The sequence below is a fragment of the Lotus japonicus genome, chromosome 4 (assembly GCF_012489685.1).
Source record: "Lotus japonicus ecotype B-129 chromosome 4, LjGifu_v1.2".
NCBI lineage: Eukaryota > Viridiplantae > Streptophyta > Magnoliopsida > Fabales > Fabaceae > Lotus > Lotus japonicus.
The window spans coordinates 10,698,372-10,718,298 of NC_080044.1; the positions used below are offsets into that span (position 1 = coordinate 10,698,372).

The 19,927-nt window shown below is 35.2% G+C and overlaps 2 protein-coding genes across 2 annotated transcripts; both read right to left on the reverse strand.

Annotated features, from left to right (window-relative positions):
* Positions 1-1,800: 1,800 nt before the first annotated feature.
* Positions 1,801-6,579, reverse strand: LOC130714847 (uncharacterized). Its single transcript, XM_057564812.1, has 7 exons — positions 5,917-6,579; positions 4,740-5,003; positions 3,642-4,158; positions 2,750-2,949; positions 2,423-2,535; positions 2,194-2,334; positions 1,801-2,037 (listed from the first exon to the last, which is right to left on the reverse strand). The coding sequence occupies exons 1-7, from the start codon at positions 6,436-6,438 to the stop codon at positions 1,956-1,958; spliced, it is 1,839 nt and encodes a 612-aa protein (XP_057420795.1). The 5' UTR covers positions 6,439-6,579; the 3' UTR covers positions 1,801-1,955.
* A 256-nt stretch (positions 6,580-6,835) lies between these two features.
* Positions 6,836-10,496, reverse strand: LOC130714848 (protein C2-DOMAIN ABA-RELATED 7-like). The gene is made up of 4 exons (XM_057564813.1): positions 10,283-10,496; positions 9,981-10,076; positions 9,560-9,865; positions 6,836-7,049 (listed from the first exon to the last, which is right to left on the reverse strand). The coding sequence occupies exons 1-3, from the start codon at positions 10,391-10,393 to the stop codon at positions 9,560-9,562; spliced, it is 513 nt and encodes a 170-aa protein (XP_057420796.1). The 5' UTR covers positions 10,394-10,496; the 3' UTR covers positions 6,836-7,049.
* Positions 10,497-19,927: the final 9,431 nt, after the last annotated feature.

The following is a 19,927-nucleotide window of genomic DNA, read 5'->3' on the forward strand; positions in this document are numbered from 1 at the left end:
GTTCTTCCATAGGAAAAGGGTCCCAAAAGAAAAGCATAATTCCATTAGCAAGATCCAAGACAATACATGAGTTTGTGGAGGAGGAGGATATTGCTCTTGTCCTCAATAAATATTTTTAGGAGCCCTGTCATTCTTTGGATCCCACTGGTATTTCGAAGGTAACTTCTTTGGTGTATGATAGGTTAACATTAGCAAGATCCAAGACACACATCTTGCTATTTTGGATGCTCGTTTTTTAGGTGATGGGGTGTGTCGTTCGTTATGTCAGATGCATTCTACAAGTCCTCCCGGGAGAGATAGTCTACCTACACTTTTTTTCAAAAATTTCTGGCATATTGTGGGACAAGATGTTACTAATGTGTGCCTTAGTATTCTAAATGATAGGGTGTCACCGAAACGGCTCAAAGGTGAAACAACCGACTCATGCTAGGCAAAATTGACCCATTAGCATATGCAATTAAGCTTTAATCTTGTCAGCAAGTCCACTTCTAACCGGCTGAAATTGGTCCTTCCAGATATCATTGATGAGAGCCACGGTGCGTTTGTGCAAAGAAGGTTGATTACGGATAATGCTCTCATTGCGTTTGAGAGCTTTCACCACATGAAGTAAAAGATAATGGGCGCAACGGGGTGATGGCACTGAAACTTGATATAGCTAAGGCTTACGATAGGGTGGAGTGACATTTTCTAGAGGGTGTGCTCCAAAGAATGGGTTTCCAAGTGTCATGGACTAGGCTTTAAATTATGTGTGTTACTATTGTGGGGTTCTGTATTCTGTTTAATGGCCAGCCGCACCGCAACTTTTCATCCCATCAGGGCCCCCGACAAGGTGACCCGCTCTCCTCTACCTTTTCATATTATGTGGAGAGGCTCTTTATGCTATGATCGGGAATACAATGTCTTTGTCCTCCCTACACGATCTTTAGATTACCAGAAGAGCACTAGATATTTCTCACATGTTCTTTATCAATGAGTGCATAATCTTTGCGACAACTACACCCTAAGAGGTCCATCAGATTGCTAGTATCCTTTTGACCTACAAGCAAGTGTCAGACCAGAAAGAAAACCTTGACAAATCCCATCTTTTATTTAGCCGAAATGTGCCTAGTCCCATAATTGATGAGCTTGTGCAGCCACTAAAAGTTAATGCTACAAAGAATTTTTAGAAATACCTTGAACTTCGCACCATTATTGGTAGATCAAAGTCCCAAGTTTTTCTTTTGCCAATGACTGAATATGGAAGAAGCTTAAAGCTTGGAAAGAGAAGACATTGTCTTGAGTGGGGCGTGAAGTGCTAATTAAATTTGTTGTCCAAGCTATCCCATCCTATATGGGGAACTGTTTTGAGCTCCTCAAGGGGCTATGTTCGTCCAAGCCCCTCTAATTCCTATTTTCGGTCCATTGTCCAAGACTGCAAAGTGCTAGAAACTAGTCCGGGTGCATACTGTCTAACCCATGTGAAGCGGGACTGCAATAAGACAACTGATTTTATGCAAGTTGGCATATCAAGTGCCTACTACAAACCAACCGGTCATTCCTCATCCAAACAAAAGCTAGCTCAGGAGTACCGTTACTCCTGAGTTGATATGAAGCAAACTTCACAAGAAAATCAGGAATAATGTTACTCCTGAGTTAGTTTTTGTTTGAATGAGAAATGGAGTCTAATTATCTGATTCATAACATACTTAATTTCTAGCTAAATGAAGTCTAAAATATTTTACCAATTTACTCGTACATAGAGGATTCATTTCTAGTTATACTCATTCTGATACTGTTACAAATTAAAGAACAAGCTCTCTGTTATATGTACATAATTGCAGTTGTGTACTTCCATTTTCTTCATTTTATATAGTTCAGTAATTCAATGTACATATAGATCACATTGAAATGCTACAGAATCTTGATCTGTGATCAGAACATCAAGGCTCCTAGTATGTACAACAAATAATTGCCAATCAGGCTATGTGGCCATTTTCAACAAATTGATCAACTTGAGTAATGTCAAGGAATGTATCAACTCCACTTGCTCTGAGGAAACTGCAATTATTGAACAAACGAAATCAGTTAACCAAATAAAATAAGGGGAATTCTGTTAAAACCTTGTCAACCTATAAATTATTTTTTACTTTAATATTCAGTATATGTTATTTACAATATGCTACATCAATTTGCAAGAATGGAAATAAAACATACTCATCTCTTAAATCTCTTGCCATAGACAGGCAACCTCCATGAACAGATGACTGCAGGTTAATAGCAATGTTCGGGTTGTGAATACTCTGCCTCATGTGTACCCAACCGTGTTCTCCATGCTCATCATTTGACACTTTTGCCCTGAACATGTCAAAACAAAGTTAGTTTTGATGAACATGACATAGCTGTAAAATCAGATTTGTTGAACTGCTAGAAATTTCTTTGGTACCTGTACATGTCTGCATCAATGGGAGCTGGAGTGTCATTTGTATCCACAAGGCACCCTTCACTCACCCAACAATCACCACATGCGTCTAATTCCCACCCTTTAAGCCTCCCTTCCTGCATAAACAAGAATCTCCATGTATTTTATATCTACATTTCAAATATGATCAAAATATGAAGTTTAGTTTCATTGGTTTCAAGACGAAATCGTGTAAATTTGCTGTCTATCTCTATATTCATATCTGAACATTTATAAATAAAGAGATGGACATAGTTCACTTGACATTGTGATGTGACATCAAAGAATCATAATCGGCTTCAAGACATGTACCATGATGTAGTTGCGAAATGTTTCAATGGCCTCCGACCCTTTTGCTTTAGCATGTCGAGCTTCAGAGATGATATTTATCCTTAGTTCTACTGATTCAGATGGTTCTTCAAGATCTTGTATAAGACTGCCAATTCCTTCATTTGATCCCGCAAGCTTCATTCTTACCATTTCAATTATAATTTTCACCACCATGTAGGCCCCTTTATCACAAAAGTAGAACATCATCAGTTAAATTGTCATGGTTTAGATTCAGCCTAAGATAATTAAAATAATGAAACATAATGTGAATCTATGCCAATTTTAACGAAAATGTTTTGGACACCACACAATTAGAAAATAAGAGAAGAGAAAGAAGTAACAAATATGACATACATGTCATGTGATAAAGAGGTGTGTGTGTGGGGGGGGTGTCTAGACTATTTCAGGGTTTAAGTGAGACCTAAATCTTTTGTTCCCATTTGATGTTACCATCACTATTCCATCAATTAAATTATATCATGTTATTTAAAAACTAATTACATATAATTGTCATATTCATTGCTACACGGTACAATTTTATTGGTGTTAGAGATAAATAGGCGTAATATCCTACGAGATATTTATTTATTTATTTATTGACTTATTTTGTAATATGCCTCCAAATATTTCTAGCATATTCTGTACTTTTATTATTATAAATAACATTTTCTACCTCACAGACAATTTGTGGTGAGAGTATCCAATCTTACAATTGGCAAAACATGAAATGGGACACGAATTGATGACAAATGATCTCCATCTGTCTCTAAGTGCATGTTTGTAAATTCTGCTATACCTAATTCAAAAGCTAAAATAAATTATGGAAGAAGCTTCGTTGAGGAGCTACTTAATGCCAAAAAATAGTATAACTAACCATCATCAAGGAAATAATTTTCCCTGAGAGCACCATGACCAGAAGTTTCCATCATAAGTTGGGTCTCAATTCCATCCTTGTTAAGCTGAACTCCCTTATCAATAACATTCCTGTAACCAACACGGTACAAGCAATGGTGACCCCCTTTTTCAGTTATAAATCTACTGAGAGCCATGCTTGTACGAGCATCAGTTACTATAGTTGATCCTGGATATTCCCTCAACACAATGGCAGACATGAGAGCAATGAGCTTGTCACCATTTATGGGGTTCCCTTTGTTATCAACCACACCACTTCTGTCCACATCTGTGTCCAAAACTATTCCAAGATCAGCTGAGTTATTTAACACTGATGCTCTGGTCATAGCCATGGCGATTTTGTCTTCAGGGTTGGGAATGTGATTAGGGAACATCCCATCAGGGTTGAGATGCAGAGAACCAAAGGTATCTGCTCCAAGCTTGTCTAAGACATCCAATGCAAAGAATCCCCCTGAGCCGTTTCCAGCATTCACTATTATCTGCAAATTTTATTTCATTGCAATTTAAGTTAAGCAACAGAGTAAAGAGTAAAGAGTAAAGAGTAAAGAGTAAAGTAAGTCATCACATACGACTGTTAATTGAGAAATTAACCGTTGTGATTGAGTGATTTGATCACGCACTCGCACGTGTATACATGATGTTGATTTTGTAAATGTATGTAACATTTATTTTTCTTCAACAACTTGCGTAGATGAGGTAAAATCACCGTAATTTTAGGTGAGATGGTAATATTTTAACATTTTTCTCACGAAATTTCAACTTATAATACACGTCAAAATACTATTAGGTCACTTAAGATTAATGTGATCTTACCCCATATTTATTTGGATGATGTAGAAAATTTTATTTTTCTTCTCAGATTGTCTAAATCACCCCAAGGTAAATATTGGGTAAAATCATCTATCTTAAGAGGGTCCATTAATATTTTGAGATGTGTCTCAGATTTATGTAAACCATATTTCTTCTATTCATTTCTCTCTGCAAAACATTTTCCAATTTTAAATAAGAGAGGCATGTGTAACAAACAAATTACAAATATATGTGGGTGCATTAGTCAAACCTGAAATCCCTGGAGTGGAGTATCATAATGCAGAGGATGATTGATTCTCTCCTTGATGATTTCTCTTAGGTGCTTTGCATAAGCACTCATTAAATCAACTTTTTTTGGAAGAATTTTAAGCAATGTAGACACTTTTGCCATCCTATTTCCATACTTACGAGCTGCTCTGTCACATATTTCCTCCACTTCTGGCGATGTCAGTCCCCCTCTCTTGGTAAAAAATTTCAGACCATTTCGAGTATATGGCAAGTGAGATGCTGTCATCTGCAACACAAAATGAAGTAGGAGTTATTTACATGATCAGTTTTTTTGGTATCTTCCACATTCACATTGTATTGTACTATCTTGCTTGTTTGGTTCTATATTGGGAGTCTCAATTTGAGCTTTAGGGAGAAGAAAAGCATAGTGTGTTTGGATCGATGGTGTCTCACAATCTAGATTCTAGAGTTTAGATAACTCCAAAGCTAAACTTTGTAACTTCTTTGTACAAGTGATTTTGAGGCTTCGCATCGCAAAACCAAACACACTATTAATATCTTTGGCTTATGTGTTCGTCGCCCACCCAAACACAATTTGAATTTTCTTGCTCTCAAATCTCCTTGAGTTCACTGCACTTCTATAGCCATATGGTCTCTATCTGACGATTAAAATCTAAAGAGATCAATTATATGTGTATAATTGTCATTTTAGATTTCAGCTATTTGATCTTGATTCAACTGATCAAAAATAATTTACTACTGGAATCTGAATCCCCAAACATGCTATATGTATTAGAGCTATGTAGCCAAGCAAGCAAGATAATATTAAATGGGACTATAATGTCAAATCATTTGTGTTTTCTTCTATGATACTTTTGGAATACTTAGTTCATGATTAAGTATGAGAGTATCTATGATTAAAAGATCTCAGTTCTGTTTTTCTCCTATTATTATTTTAAGAAAAACAAGATGGATACAATTTAGTGCTGGTTTGGATGCTAGGTAGAAAATCACACTGAGCCAAAATTATGATAATGAACCAATTTTTCTCATCTTTTGCTTCCGTGAACCATAATTTTAATTTCACAGTAATTTTCTACCGTGTTTTCAAATATGCACATAGTTTAGTTTCTCTGAATGTTGATTTATGACAAATGTGTGAAAGAAGGAAGTGAGACTCCTAAGTTTGTGTAACCTACCATGATAGAAGCATCATAGACAAACGGAGGCAACATTGTGCTCATGAAACAAGCTGGTGTGGTAGCAAGTCCCATATCAAACACCAAGCAACCAGCACGAGCAAGACCAGCAAACACAGCACCCTTCAACTTGGGCCCTGTAATTCGAGGGTCACGTCCAAGAGAAACTCTCACATTCTCCACAGGGTTCCCTGTTTCCTTCTCCAAACCATTCACAACCCACTCCCCAAAACTCTCTGCTATTGCCTCCACAGCTGGTGGAGTAAGATCAACTTTTCTTCCTTTCTCACCTTCCAATGCCACTCCTCTAACATCTGAACCGTTCTGAAGCCGCCGTATCTTGTCCATTTCTTCATCAACCACCACAACTTCATCATATTTTGCAGTGCCAATGGATTTCACAAGTGTAGATTTATTGAATGGAACAGAGAATGAAAAACCAAGTTTAGTATGCAAAGAAGGGTAGTTATTATTTTTGGGAATAGATGTTGAGAAGTACTTTGGTGAAGTAGAAGTAGCCATTGTTTATTTTGTTTGCCGCTCTTGCTTGGTTTGAATTGATAAAAAGAAGCAAGTTTTAGGAGATAAGGCAAGTGCACTAGCATTCAACCATAACCTTACAATCCAATATCTCAGGAACAAGAGAAAAAAAAAATCTCTAAGATTTTTGTTGTTCTTTTTGTCTATATGCATGCCAATTATTTTGTTTTCAGTTCCATGTGATATTTATTTTCAGAGTAAAATGTGTATGTGGTATATTCTTGCATATTATGCTTGTGTGGATCTAAAACGTGCTGGATGATTTTATGTAATTTGTCATTACTCATTTGAATTGCTAGCTCAAACAAAATTGACTATGTTTGTGGGTTGTGGCTATTGTCAATTGAAGCATCCAAACAACTTCTCACAGAAAATGAAGTTAGCAGCGTCTGAAGTCTTCTCTTTACTGGATTTGGACTTGGAGCAAAGACAGGGAAAATCAGTTAATATAGAAACTCCAAATACATTTACATAGAGGAAGTACTTTTATTTATGAGCCTTAAGATCCATAAGTTACAATTTCTCAGTAGAATTTATTTGTTGCATCGGATAAACCTTCAAAGTTCAAGGTGTCAAAGTCGTGCTGCTATTTCCTGTAGAGTCATCAGAAGGACCACAAGAAATCAGGAGTCTTGCCACATAAAATCTACAAACTCAGATAGTCAGATATATGATATCTATATTTCCACTCATATATATAAAACACACATTAGCTGCAACATACGTTTGCAGCGGTTAGAAACCCCGCTCGTGTATGTCTGATGTATGTCCACAAAATCTTCATGTATAACAGGAAAAGTACTTTCACTCATTCACACTCCATTTTTAACCCACCTTTATTCCACACAGTTTTGTTTCTATCTCTTTCCTCATTTTCTATCTTATAATCTATTACATCTCACACTTTCTCTCTTGTTTAGTAGTTTGCACAAAGAAGCTGTGAGCTGATACTTTTATTCGATGCAACTTCATCTATAATATCCATGGAGTTGAAACTAAAATGTTGAGGAAACTATATATGATGAGCCTTAGGCCAACGTTAAGATTTCTGACTACACATCATTTTGCTCAACAAAATGTTTATTTCAATTTATCAACTTCTAAGCAGTCATGCATTCGTCATATAGACAATTGTTTTAAATGATACATGCTTAAGGTTTCTAGAGAAATCTGTAACATATGTATCGAGGCATAATGGACTCTCTACTACACTTAACTCGTAGTAGACCACACTTTGTATATAGTGTATGCTTGTGTGCTCGTTTTCAAATTAACCCAAGAGAATCTCTTCCTCAAAAAAAAAACCCAAGAGGAGTCATTCAAAGGCATTCATTCAGAAGGAGTTTATCATATCTCATTGACACAATTAATGAGTTTGTTTTGTAAGAAAATTGTGATAGATAAGCCTTGCCTGCACTATGAGTGGATGGATCTATAAATCAACAGTTTCCTAAAAATGTAATGTTAACAAGGATTGTACCAGCCAAAAAGAGAAGCAGGGAGCACCAGAAAAGAAAAAGAAACATAAGCTGCTGGGAATCCTGGTTGAATGTTCTGGTCAAGAGAGGAACATTGTATAAAGCATCTTATAGGACCAAAGTCACTGAGGGTGCCTGCTGCTACTCCAAACATTGTATATCAGATGAAGAGAGAAGAGAAACAATTTATAGTGAAGCCAAGAAGACAAAATCTAGTCATCAAATGAAAATCTCAAGAAGATGTTCAATTGGGGTCGGAGGAAAAGAAGCAAAAGGCAAGGGAACAAGCTAGAGGTGCAGCATCTAAGGAGTTATTGAGGAGTGTAAGACTCATCAGACTGTTGCACTTCAACAGTCTGATATGTTGCTCCAAGGAGCCTCATATCTTGACAAGATTAAAAACAGCAGCAGGGATGTTGTGGGAGGAGAAATATTAAAAATAAGTTGATTAATTAAGTGAAATTTCCATCCAATGCACCTTGGTTTTGAGTCTTTTGACAATGTTCCTAACCTTACTATTTTCAATCAAGAAATATATCCAAACAGCACCAGATAAATAAATCCACAATAGTAATGAAATAGGAGAGGCAGGCACTAGATGAAGAACATGCCCGTTAAGCACCCCACATTTCACAATGTATTAGTTCGTATAAAACTCATAAATATATCATGATCTTCTAGACAATTACACACGATTTCCTAAATTCCACCATGATGTCCTAAACATTTACATCATCTCCTAAGTATTTACATGATTTCCTGAATCCCACCATGATCACCTAAATATTTACATGATCTCTCCCAAATCACATGATGTTGTCCTAAATATTTACAAACGCGATTCTCCTCAATATTTTATGAACCCTCTCTGCCAAACCCGTCTTTTAAATTTAATATTAATAGAATATCAGACATTATTTTGTGAAAAAGTTAAGATTAACAAGACGGTGAAAAATTTGGCCAGACTATTGGGGTGTGGAATGAATGTAGAACCTTGTTCAAAATGCGAAGGACATTAACTGTCTACTTTCATGTTGCATATTAAGAGTCAGAGAAGGGCAATCACTAATTCTTAAAACCAGCATTCTTAAAACCAAAAGGTCAAGCATAAATGGGAGGGAAAGCCATCCAACTTATTAAAAGTTAGACTTGCCAAAGAAGCAAATGATGTATAGGAAGAAATAAATTACTGCTAAATCACAGTCCTCACTTCCCAAATTATTGAAGTACTGCTACATAATATGCCAAATAGATGTTCATAAATATTTTGATGTTTTAGGACTACAGGAAATTGCAATCTTTTCCATTTCAACCTTTAACAGAAGAGAATATGGCCAATTTTATTCATTGAGCTGATCCAATAACAAATAATCTATATTTGTGAGGTATGTCCTGCAAAAATTCTTGGTACAAATACAAAACTACTTGACTAATGACTACCGGTACAGACCATGTCATCATTATAATTTCTAATTACTAATTATTAGATTAGATACTTCTCCAACTCAATAACTTCAAGGTTTTACTCCACAAGTCATGTAGTAACCTAACTCAGCTTGTGATATGCATACATCAGAAATCAGAATACAAGTAGTACTGCATAAAGTTGAAGAAAGCAGGCATACCTAAAGCTCAACCTCTGATAGACCATTGGAACCTGTTATATCAACCCACTCAATTTCCACAAATACTTCGCCAGACTTCACATTCCTCAATCTTAAACTCATCTCTTGGATGACTTTTCCATTTCGCCATACGCAGCTACTCTCTTCAGTGAGGCAGTTAGTCCTATCTGGTTGAACCTTCTTGATTACATGGCCATCTGGGAGATCGCTCAACCCCATCTTCACACAATGAAGATACGGCTTTATGTCTATTTCTGCCTCGCCCATTTTGTCGTCAACCGTGAAAGTGTCTTTGTCACAAACTGTCTGAAGGGAAAAATCAAAAATTCAAAGCCATCAACAATTTAATACTAAATTGTTCTAATAATGATAGCCCTGTTAAATTACTCATGACATGATATAGAACATTTTCAATACTCACCAAATGTATCAGAATGTTGACATCCCTGATATAAAGAGTCAATTCTTCATTCCATTCAGGATTGCAGTCATCTTTAAAAACACCAGTTTTCAATTTCTGCATCAACAAGAAATTAAGTGTTAACAAATAAACCATAAAGAATCATGTCCAATCTTTATTCATAAATCTTCAATTATCCCAGCCGAGAAATTAGAATTAGAACCAAAGTTCTATCAAATGAATGCTAGATTTACAGTAACCAAATATATCAAGGTTGCACAAAAAAATTATAATCAAAGATCAAATAAGTTTTAAATTGGAACCTGTTCGGCCATAGTGACAACAACATATGGATCACTGGTACGAGTATCGCAAGGTTTTAGATTTGAGCCTCTTTTGATACGAAGTTTGAGAAGACCCAGAATGTTTTCCATTGAATCACCCTTTGTGGTTCTGTTCTGTGTCGCCTAGAAAATCAAGGGAACAAGATGATGGAGAGGAAAAGTTTAGTTGAGTTACCCACTAAAAATAACTGCACAATTTGATGTGCCAATAGTATCATTATTACATTATTCAATTATCAAATAATAAAGGTTGTAAATAATTTTTGTTTAACTCAGTTTTGTTGTTGTGGTTATATTTTCAGCAGGTGTCAACACACACTTTTCAAGACATGCACTCCAAAAAATTGAATCTTAGTGTGATTTGTTTAATTTTTTAAAAGTTAAGACATCTTTAATGAGAAAATAAATGTAAAAATAAAATAAATACAGCTTAAAATATTTGCTAACAACGGTAGAACTCTCTTAGGAGGTTCATCTAAGATGGTGATGTCATATTGTAGAGTCAACAATTGATATAGAATTAATAATTTTCAAGCAATTAGTTTCACATACATCTTTTTTAAAGTTCATGCCCGATAATAAGTCGAGACCATGCATTAAGATATCAAAGCACAAATAAAATCGGAAAATATTGTTTTCACACCTCTTCACGTATCCACCTTAAGAGAGATAAAAAAAAGAGAAATGAGTGCTATGATAGAATAGAAGAGAGAGATATGAAGAAGAAAATGTGAAATGATATGTAGGAGAAGTATGAGTGTGCACTTCCAATCTTCATTACTGTCTTGTATCAACCCTCTCGTGTAGGCTAGTTGCACTAAAATCTCCATCAACATTCAATATGATACAACTTAATGGAGTTGCCAACCACTGCTGTCAGAGTGCGCTTGTTTCCTAAGGAGGTGGTCAAGCTTGTTTGAAAATCCGGAGATAACACAGTAGTTGCAGAGGAAGAATCAAGACGCTTCTGGTACAAGAACTCTAGGTGATCAACATGCTCTTGTCTAATCCAATTTCAAGTAAAATTTGCGGCCATATGTTTTCTCCCTTAAAACCATGTCATTTCTCCACCTCTGCAAGCCCTAAACAACAGCTAAGGGAAACACTAATAAGCAAATAAGGTTCAGTAAAGTTTGAATAGCTTTACATTACATATGTTTGATGGCGAGATGGAGGCTCCAACTTCGGGCAGCCCAATAGCATCTCAGGTGGCCGAAAGGTCTTATGATTAAGCGAGCACCTTAGAGGCATATGAAATGATTTAGAAAAGGAACATCTTGTTCCAACAACGGCTGAGCGGCGAGACTCTGACTTATTAAGTGAGGCTACCTAGCTAGGGGCAACTAGTATCTCAGAACCTCCCTAAATATTTCCTAAAGACTTCAAGAGACCGTTATAATGGACATTAGATCTATAAATACATGCGCAGTCGTTCCATTATTTATCATGAAAAACTTAGAGTTCTTCTTAGACTTTGAGAATCCTCTTTTTGCTCTGTCAGTAACTTGAGCGTTAGAATTTCTTCTGCAAGTATATCTCATTGTTTCACCATAGCTCGATCCGCATGCAAGCCATTCAAAGCTAAGCTGGCACGTGAGACCAAGAGATTTAAGCGTTCTTATTTATGGTAGGACACACATCATATTCGATTCCCATATGATCACTATTACAATCGACAGAAACATTTTTTTTGGGTACATAATCGACAGAAACATTAGACACCCATTTTTGTTTTGGAAGAAGTAAAGAACAGTTATGCCTGTATGCTACGATGAACAAAAAAACTTTGATTTAATAATTGAGTTTTTTCTTTCATTTAATTTTATCTGAATATTTTCAAAAATATGTAAAAATTTTTTGAGTTGTATTATATTTAATTAAAAAGATGACTATTTTTTTTTTCAATGCATGTTTGGTTTATTTTAAAGAATGATAGTAATGAACTAATGATGATGATAAACACAGCTAATTGATTATGCCAAAATGGATTAAATTTAACAACGTATATTTTCCTTTTTTTGTACATCGGAGTATATTTTTCTTTCATCCTATGTAAGTCTTGTTTTTTTAAAAAAATAGGGGTTGTCTAAATGACCCAAGAAAAGTTTGGGTTAAATAACTCATTATCCAATCACATTGAAGATAAGTGAGTTGGAATTTTTATATTTTATTTATTAATTAATTTTCAACTCATTTGTCTTCAATGTGATTTGATAATGAATTATTTAACTCAAACTCCTCTATGTGTCATTTAGACAACCCAAAAAATATGTACTAAACTTAAAAAAAGAAAAATTTTCCTTTCATCCTATTTACTTGCCTTTTGTAAGTCGTTTTTTTAAACATGTGCTAAACTTAAAAAGAATATTCGTTTCTTAAAAGAAGAACATTCATTTCACTCTAAATACTACAACAAATAAAAAGTAAACTATAGGAATGAGTTCTACTCTACTTCTCAATTAATGATTACTAATTCAGGTAATACTTAATCAAGTCTGTGCACGATTCTACTACATGTGTTGTATTTAATAAAAGATGGTTCCTTTTTTTTTTTAAAGTAAAAAGATAGTTCTTTAAAGTACTGTTGTTAGTTTCAATATATTTATCTCCTGGTTGGTTTGTCTACCCAAAAAAATTCTTTTGTATAAACTTTAATTTTAAGAGTTTGGGCCCGTTCAACCATGATCACCATCATAAGCCACAACATGTATCGGAAATCATAAATTTCTTACAGATATATTTATTTATGTTTTAATAAATATCAGCTTTATTAAATTGAGAAACAACACTACATGTAATTTTCCGTTAAAGAAAAAAAACACTGAAAAAGAGTGCATTTTGATAAGTGCATAATTTACCTAATTTTCCATAGCAATTTAGGCACTTATCATGGGAAATTTCTATCAAATTGACTCTCCTTTAATTAGATTTGGTATATATATAGTTTTAGTTGTAATATGTTTAATTTAGTTAGAATATGCTTTATAAGTATTTTGACTGTGAGCTTTTGATGTAGGAAAAGAGTTAGAGAAAATCCAAGCCAAGAAAAGGGTATTTTGAAGAGAAGAGATTCGCTTAGCCATGATATATGTCGCTTAGCAACGGAAGCAAACCTTCCCATGAAGGAAAAGGATTTCGCTTAGCGAAAAAAAGGCTAGCTAAGCGAAAGTAAGGCGGTTCAAAGGAGATTATCAGGATTTCGCTTAGCGATCAAATCTTTGCTAAGCGAAAATCCACGACTCTGATTCATTTAAATAGCAAAAGCTTACCACTTTTTGGGGAGATTGGAATTTCTGAGAGAAAAACTTCAGAGAGAACGAAGAGGGAAGTTGTGCACAAGGATTCTTGACCCTCCGACGAGCTGGACACGGTTCACGGACGTCACGGATCATCACCGTCATCTTAGTTCTTCTCTTGTAAGCTTGAAGGAATCCATGAACATGGGTTTCTAAGTTTCTCTTGTTGGATTTGGATGTAACCTTTAACTATGATGTGTTCTTCTGTTCTTCTTGATTTCTATATGTAATATACTTTCTATCACATGATTCAATTGTTGTCTCTTGTGCTTAATGCTATGTTTTAGTTTGCGCACCTAGAACATATCGCTTGATTCGGCGTAAGAGCGGAAGCTACGACGTCTAGAGTCCGACCTAGGATTAACCATCTAATAAACCTAATGTCTAGGAATTGAATTAGGCTTGTTAGTCATTTAAACACCTAAGCTTAAAGATAACTTAGCTTTTCTATACATGTGAGGAATCAATGTTTAGGAAAGTGAGTTATATATATCCACTCATGTGAGGAATCAATGTAGTAGGGTAGAACTGGTGTAGATGAATCATAGATAGGAATGAATTTGCATATAGAATCATAGGACACTAGTAGTTAAATGGTGAACTCCAAGTCCAACAGTTTTCTCATCTTGATATCCAATCGTTTTTATTCTCGCTTTGTTAAATTTGCATGTGTTTTGGTCACGGAAACAATTATCAACCTTTCAAAAATCTATTGCTTGAGTAACTTTACTAGAGAACGACATTTGTATTAGCAATTCTCTATGGATACGACAAAACCCTATGCTATACTAAATTGAATCTTGAGGATTTTAAAAGTAGTATCGGTGTAGAAAAATCTCTCAACACCTTTTTAGAAGAGGGTCCAAATAGATCTTTCCAGAATACAACCTTGTTTGGCTAATTCATCTTCATAAACATTTGCTTCTCAATATGTATGGCTAACATCTACACAATTAACATCGGTTCGAAGAAAATCAATGAGATTCAGCTTGTTAATTAGCTTCCACGGTTTAGATGAGACATTGTTCACCCAACCCACAACTATTGAAGAATTACTTTCAAAGAATCCTACAAATTTACTTATAGATTTTTCCACCAATAAAATCGTCACATGCATGAACAATGGAAGAATCAAACATTTAACTTTGTGATATGTCGACATTGGTTAACATTTGCACGGAATCGACAATCGTTTTGAACTTTGAACAATAATCAACCATATCCGATCCACAGCCTTATTGCGATAGCAAAGCTGGGGGGACAAATAGCTTTTTGTTAGAGTAACACACATGTCTGACTCAAACTAGATATACTCGTAGAAAATCAATTCTCAGTTTGGTTCCGTTGACTTTGACATTTTTAGTTTATTTTTATATAGTCATAGCCAAAACATTAACATACAGGACTCTTTCAAACAAAACCAGCAGTGTAGGAAGCTCCCTACAAAGCCTGAGAAACTGTGGCTGAAATCAGAAAAGTTGTGGCAATATCCGCCAACCACACAAGAATTCTTAGCAATGACACGCATGTATCGCACTACTTTATATATATTGATTCAGGATCTTATGTAATAAGACATTTCAACGACAAATTTTAATATATGTACCTTCCAGCTCAGATCCAGGTAGATACTTCTCTCACTTTCTTGCTTTTCTACTCAAAGTTTTTGTTGAAGGAACATACCATATGATATATTCGTAAATGATACAACTTGATGAATGTATATGTGATGATAGAAAAAGATATTACGAGAGGATTGGAATTGCACAAGAGAATATAAGTTCCTTTGCTTCTCTTTGTACCCTAACTAAAATGCCATGCTAAACAATGTCTAGATCAAGCGAATTTGTTTGCCTGACAAGACAATTATGGGAGGACAAGACTCGAGTTATGATATATACACACTTCTTCACTTCTTTTCCACCTTCATTTTTATCTATTTCTCTTTTTTCTATCAATTAAATCACTTATCACATCTTTATTACTTTCACTCTCCTTTCTTCCTATCTCTCTCTTCCTCCACCTTTCCACACTTTATTTTTGAGGTGTGAATATATAATTATTCGACTATTATGGGTGCATTTAGGGGGTTGGGTTGGATTTGAAGTGTTCATAATTCCGAACTAATCAAAGAGTCTTGAGTTGGATTTGTTTGGTTTTCTCAATTTTTACTTCTGAGCCGGAACCGAACCAACCAGAAAAAATCAGAAGCAATAAAATGGAGGCTAGGCACGAAGAGAAAATGTCGAGATTGTGAACTTCTAACTAAATAGAGAGCTTGATTCATAACTCGGAAAGAGAAATCACAAAAAATGTGAAGGATAGGCCATTGAGATCATTCACTGTTTGGTGGATGTAAGTGATACCATGGCAGCAAAGTGAGAGAGATTGCTTCTTTGCTAAGGCTTTGTCACCAGAGAGTGGCGGTTTGAGAAAAAATCAACTAAAACCTAAAGGGCACGTAAGTGTAGAAAGAAACTCACTCATTATTCCTAATGTTATTTAGTTATGTTATTTAGGTTAGTTTGAATTGACCAGAATCGCATATGTTAGATTGGATCTTCAATCTCCAAACTTGACACCCAAACTGATGGTGATAGGGTGTAATGAAAAAAAATTCTAACCAATTCGATAACCCAACCTAATCCAATTCACTGAAATTTATTGAATTGGTTCAGATTAATCGAATTAGTTCAGATTGATCGAATTTGCAAGTTGAGTTATACCTGCTTACACCGATGGATATACGATTGGTTACTCATTTTAAATGAGCTCCTGATATATTATATCACACACCTAATTTTTTTGCAGCAGTACATTCTAGATATTTCACTATACATGCTTTGAATATATACATGTTATGTGTCAAATTAAAACATTGATGTGGTTTTGACGCATGAATCTACTAATTTGTATTTTACGCACTTCTTTCCATACCGATTTTGCTTTTCTTTTCTTATTCAAACTGATGAAAAACATGTAAGAAAAACACTGATGAAAAACCGGATTAGAGTTAGATTTTTCATACAACTCAAAATTGATACATTACTTTTTACACGGATTCTTGTGTGGACCATTAAAAAAAAATACACCCATCAATCACTTAGTAAAAGTTTACAAAGATAAAATTATTCCTATTTCATTTCTCGTATTGTCTTCTCCGACGACAACATAGGTCGATGGAAGCGGCCAACAACAACTAACCGACCAGGCAGGTCGATGGAGTAGATGGGGCACACTAGTAATGAAGTAGATGTTATGTGGGTAAGGAAGGTTGTTTCCGTAGCTTGGTCTGTTCAATTATTTTATCATTATATTCAATGGTTAAGAAAAAATTTCACAAGTTTTTTAATATTGTGGTCTACCCATAAAGGCACAAACCAGTGAAACCACTAGTGTCTATGGTGAACCAGATTCATATTAGACGCTTTTCCATTTTGGTATTTTGATTAAGACGTATAAACCTACACATGTTTCTATGTGGCTTCGTAATTTTTTTTAAACTCAAATCATAGTTAATTATTCACAGCACACTTATTAATAAACTGGCAAGATAAATTATGTATGGCTTGGTTGAGTTTTAGAAAAAAAAGAATTGGCTATTTTTGTTGCCAAGACATCAAAGTCTAAGTCTAATTTATATATGTTCAACCATTCGTGCTTGTATACAGCATAAAGGTATTAATAAAAGAGGATATGAGATAAGAACACGCACATCTCATCATCCTCACTGAATTCTATTCCTTATCCATTCACCAAACACAGGTTTTGGTGCCTCTCATTAGCCATATTATTACATAAGCATTATCTTGTATATTTAGAAACCAATTGCGCATGTAGCACATTTTTTTTTGTCTTCTTCTGCTCTAAAAACTTTATTCTCATGGACCCTAATGACCAACCCCTTTTGTATTCCACCTTTTCCCTCGTTGAATTAGCTCACATCATAAAGTCAATTTACACACCAATCTTATGTGTCTGCTTTGTCACTACAACAACAACAAGTAAATTAGAATATTATGTTCCCTTGAAATAAAGATGTCAGAAGCTTTAAATTCATATCATATAATCTACTAGAAAACACACTAATTAAAAAATATGTTTTTTCTTCTGCCACGAATCAAGAGGGCTAACGCCCAAGAAATAATTAAAAAAATATATCTATTACTACAGTTTCATTTTTTATAGAAAAATGTTACTCCCTCCGGTCCTATTTATAAGCAACAAAAAAAAAATTCACATAGTTTAAGAAATGTAGTTAAACTAGATAAAATGCATTAAATTTGTCTTAAATTAAAATGAACTTCCAAAATTACCCTTTGTTATTAGTGTTGGAAAGTGGAAAAGAGAGAGAATAATTAATGAGACACATTTTACAAGTTAGAATTAATAAGGGCATCATTGGAAAAAATTAATTAATATAGCTCAAACTTTCATTTGGTTCTTATAAAAAGGACCAAGTTTTTTCTTCTCTTTCATGCTTATAAATAGGACCGGAGGGAGTAGTTGTTAGTAAATTAGTACTACAAATTATCATTCTCCAGGATTCAAACTCTGATCCTTCATCTTCAATTACCTTTAACTCAACCATGTGAGCTACTCATTCCACTAATATTACCACAGTTTCGCGTCCAACTGTGGTAATTAAGCCTCCATTAATACCACGGTCTTGTTTCAACCGTGGTAATTAGGTGTGCTACTACCAAAAAGAGGAGTCAAGTCAAAGAAAGTGTGTGAGAGTGCTGGTGTAAAGAATGAAGATCAAAATCACTAAGCTCAATAGGTTGTCATTTCCATTGAAGACCCAAGACATACCTTTGAAAAATAAAGTAAGAGATAATGCTCAAATGAAATGTCTATTTACTAAGCAATGAGAGAAAAGCAGTAAGATATTGAGATCAATTAAGTACTCTCCAACATTTATCTGCATTGATCAATTTTGAGAGGTTAGGATTGAAAGCATTCAATGTATGTTAAGCTCTATCCGGTAAATGCTCTAGAAGGTTGTAAACTAGTAAAATCAGATCCACCTTACTCAGGTGTAAAAACGGAGCAAGCACATTAAATTGATGATACGAGGAGTCCTTACAATACTCTCTAGGAGGAATCCTGACCAATACTAAACAACCTGAAGAGGCAAGTGCATAGAATACATGGAGGAGTCATAGACAAGAAAACTCAATAGCTTGGAGAGACTGGAGCAAAGAATACTAGTGAAGCCTGAAGAGCTTGAACGAACAATACTTGTTGAGTCCAGAGAGACTTTGGCAAAGAATACTTGTTATGCCTGGAAATGCTTTGATAAAGAAAACTCAACAACTTGAAGAGACTGGATCAAAGAACACTTAGGAGAAGTCTCTCGAATACTGAACAACTTGGAAAAGTTGGACTAAACTAACACTTGGGGGGAGTCTCGTCTAATACTCAACAACGAACTTGGAGAGGCTGGGTTAAAGGGAGAAGTCCATAGAATACTTATTCAATGAGGAGTCCTTCAAATACTCTTTTACAGTGGAAATCATGGTGAAATACCAAGGACTGAATGTAGCCCAAGTTAAGTGAACCAAGGTAAAATTTTGTGTGCTCTCTATCATCCACCTTCTTGCAACTCGCCTCATCAATCAACCTCTTTCCTTAATATCTACACGATTCAAGAAGAAGATTTTAAAAACAGAATTTTGAAGTTTTCGTTGTAACTCTCCTCACTAAAGAGTTTACCGAAGAGATCCACATGTATGAGTTAGGGAAAACAATTCTCAAAATGGTCTCAAATGCATTTGTAAGAAAGGCAAACCTTGATAAACAATATGCCAAAAAATCCTTATGCTCCCTTTGACCATGACTTATGAACTTCTTATTTTTCACTATGAGGCCTTTTTGGTATACTAGTTTTCAGGGTTTGTTTTCCCTGCAAATGCATTTGAGACACTTTTGAGGAGTATTCCTTATTGCCACACAGAACCATTTCAATAAGTTACGCAATTCATCAATTTTACATTCAAGTGGTACAATTATTTTATTGGGTTTGATAGTATTACTTTTGCGATAGAGTTCACTTTCTCTAAATTGTGCGTGTGTAAACACAACATGCGACTACAGGGTCAGGTTACATTTGGGGTGGCGATGGTGGGCGAGGATGCAGGCGACAGGGTGTGGATCGAAGTGACAAGGGGAAGGTCGCAACAAGGCAAGGATTTACGCCACGGAGGAGGGTTGCGACAGGGTGCATGGAGGGTGGGTGAGCGATGTGGTATTGGCCAGCTACAATCCGACACTAATGCTATCTGGGGGGTTAGATATAAGACGATTCCACTTCACATTAGTGTCG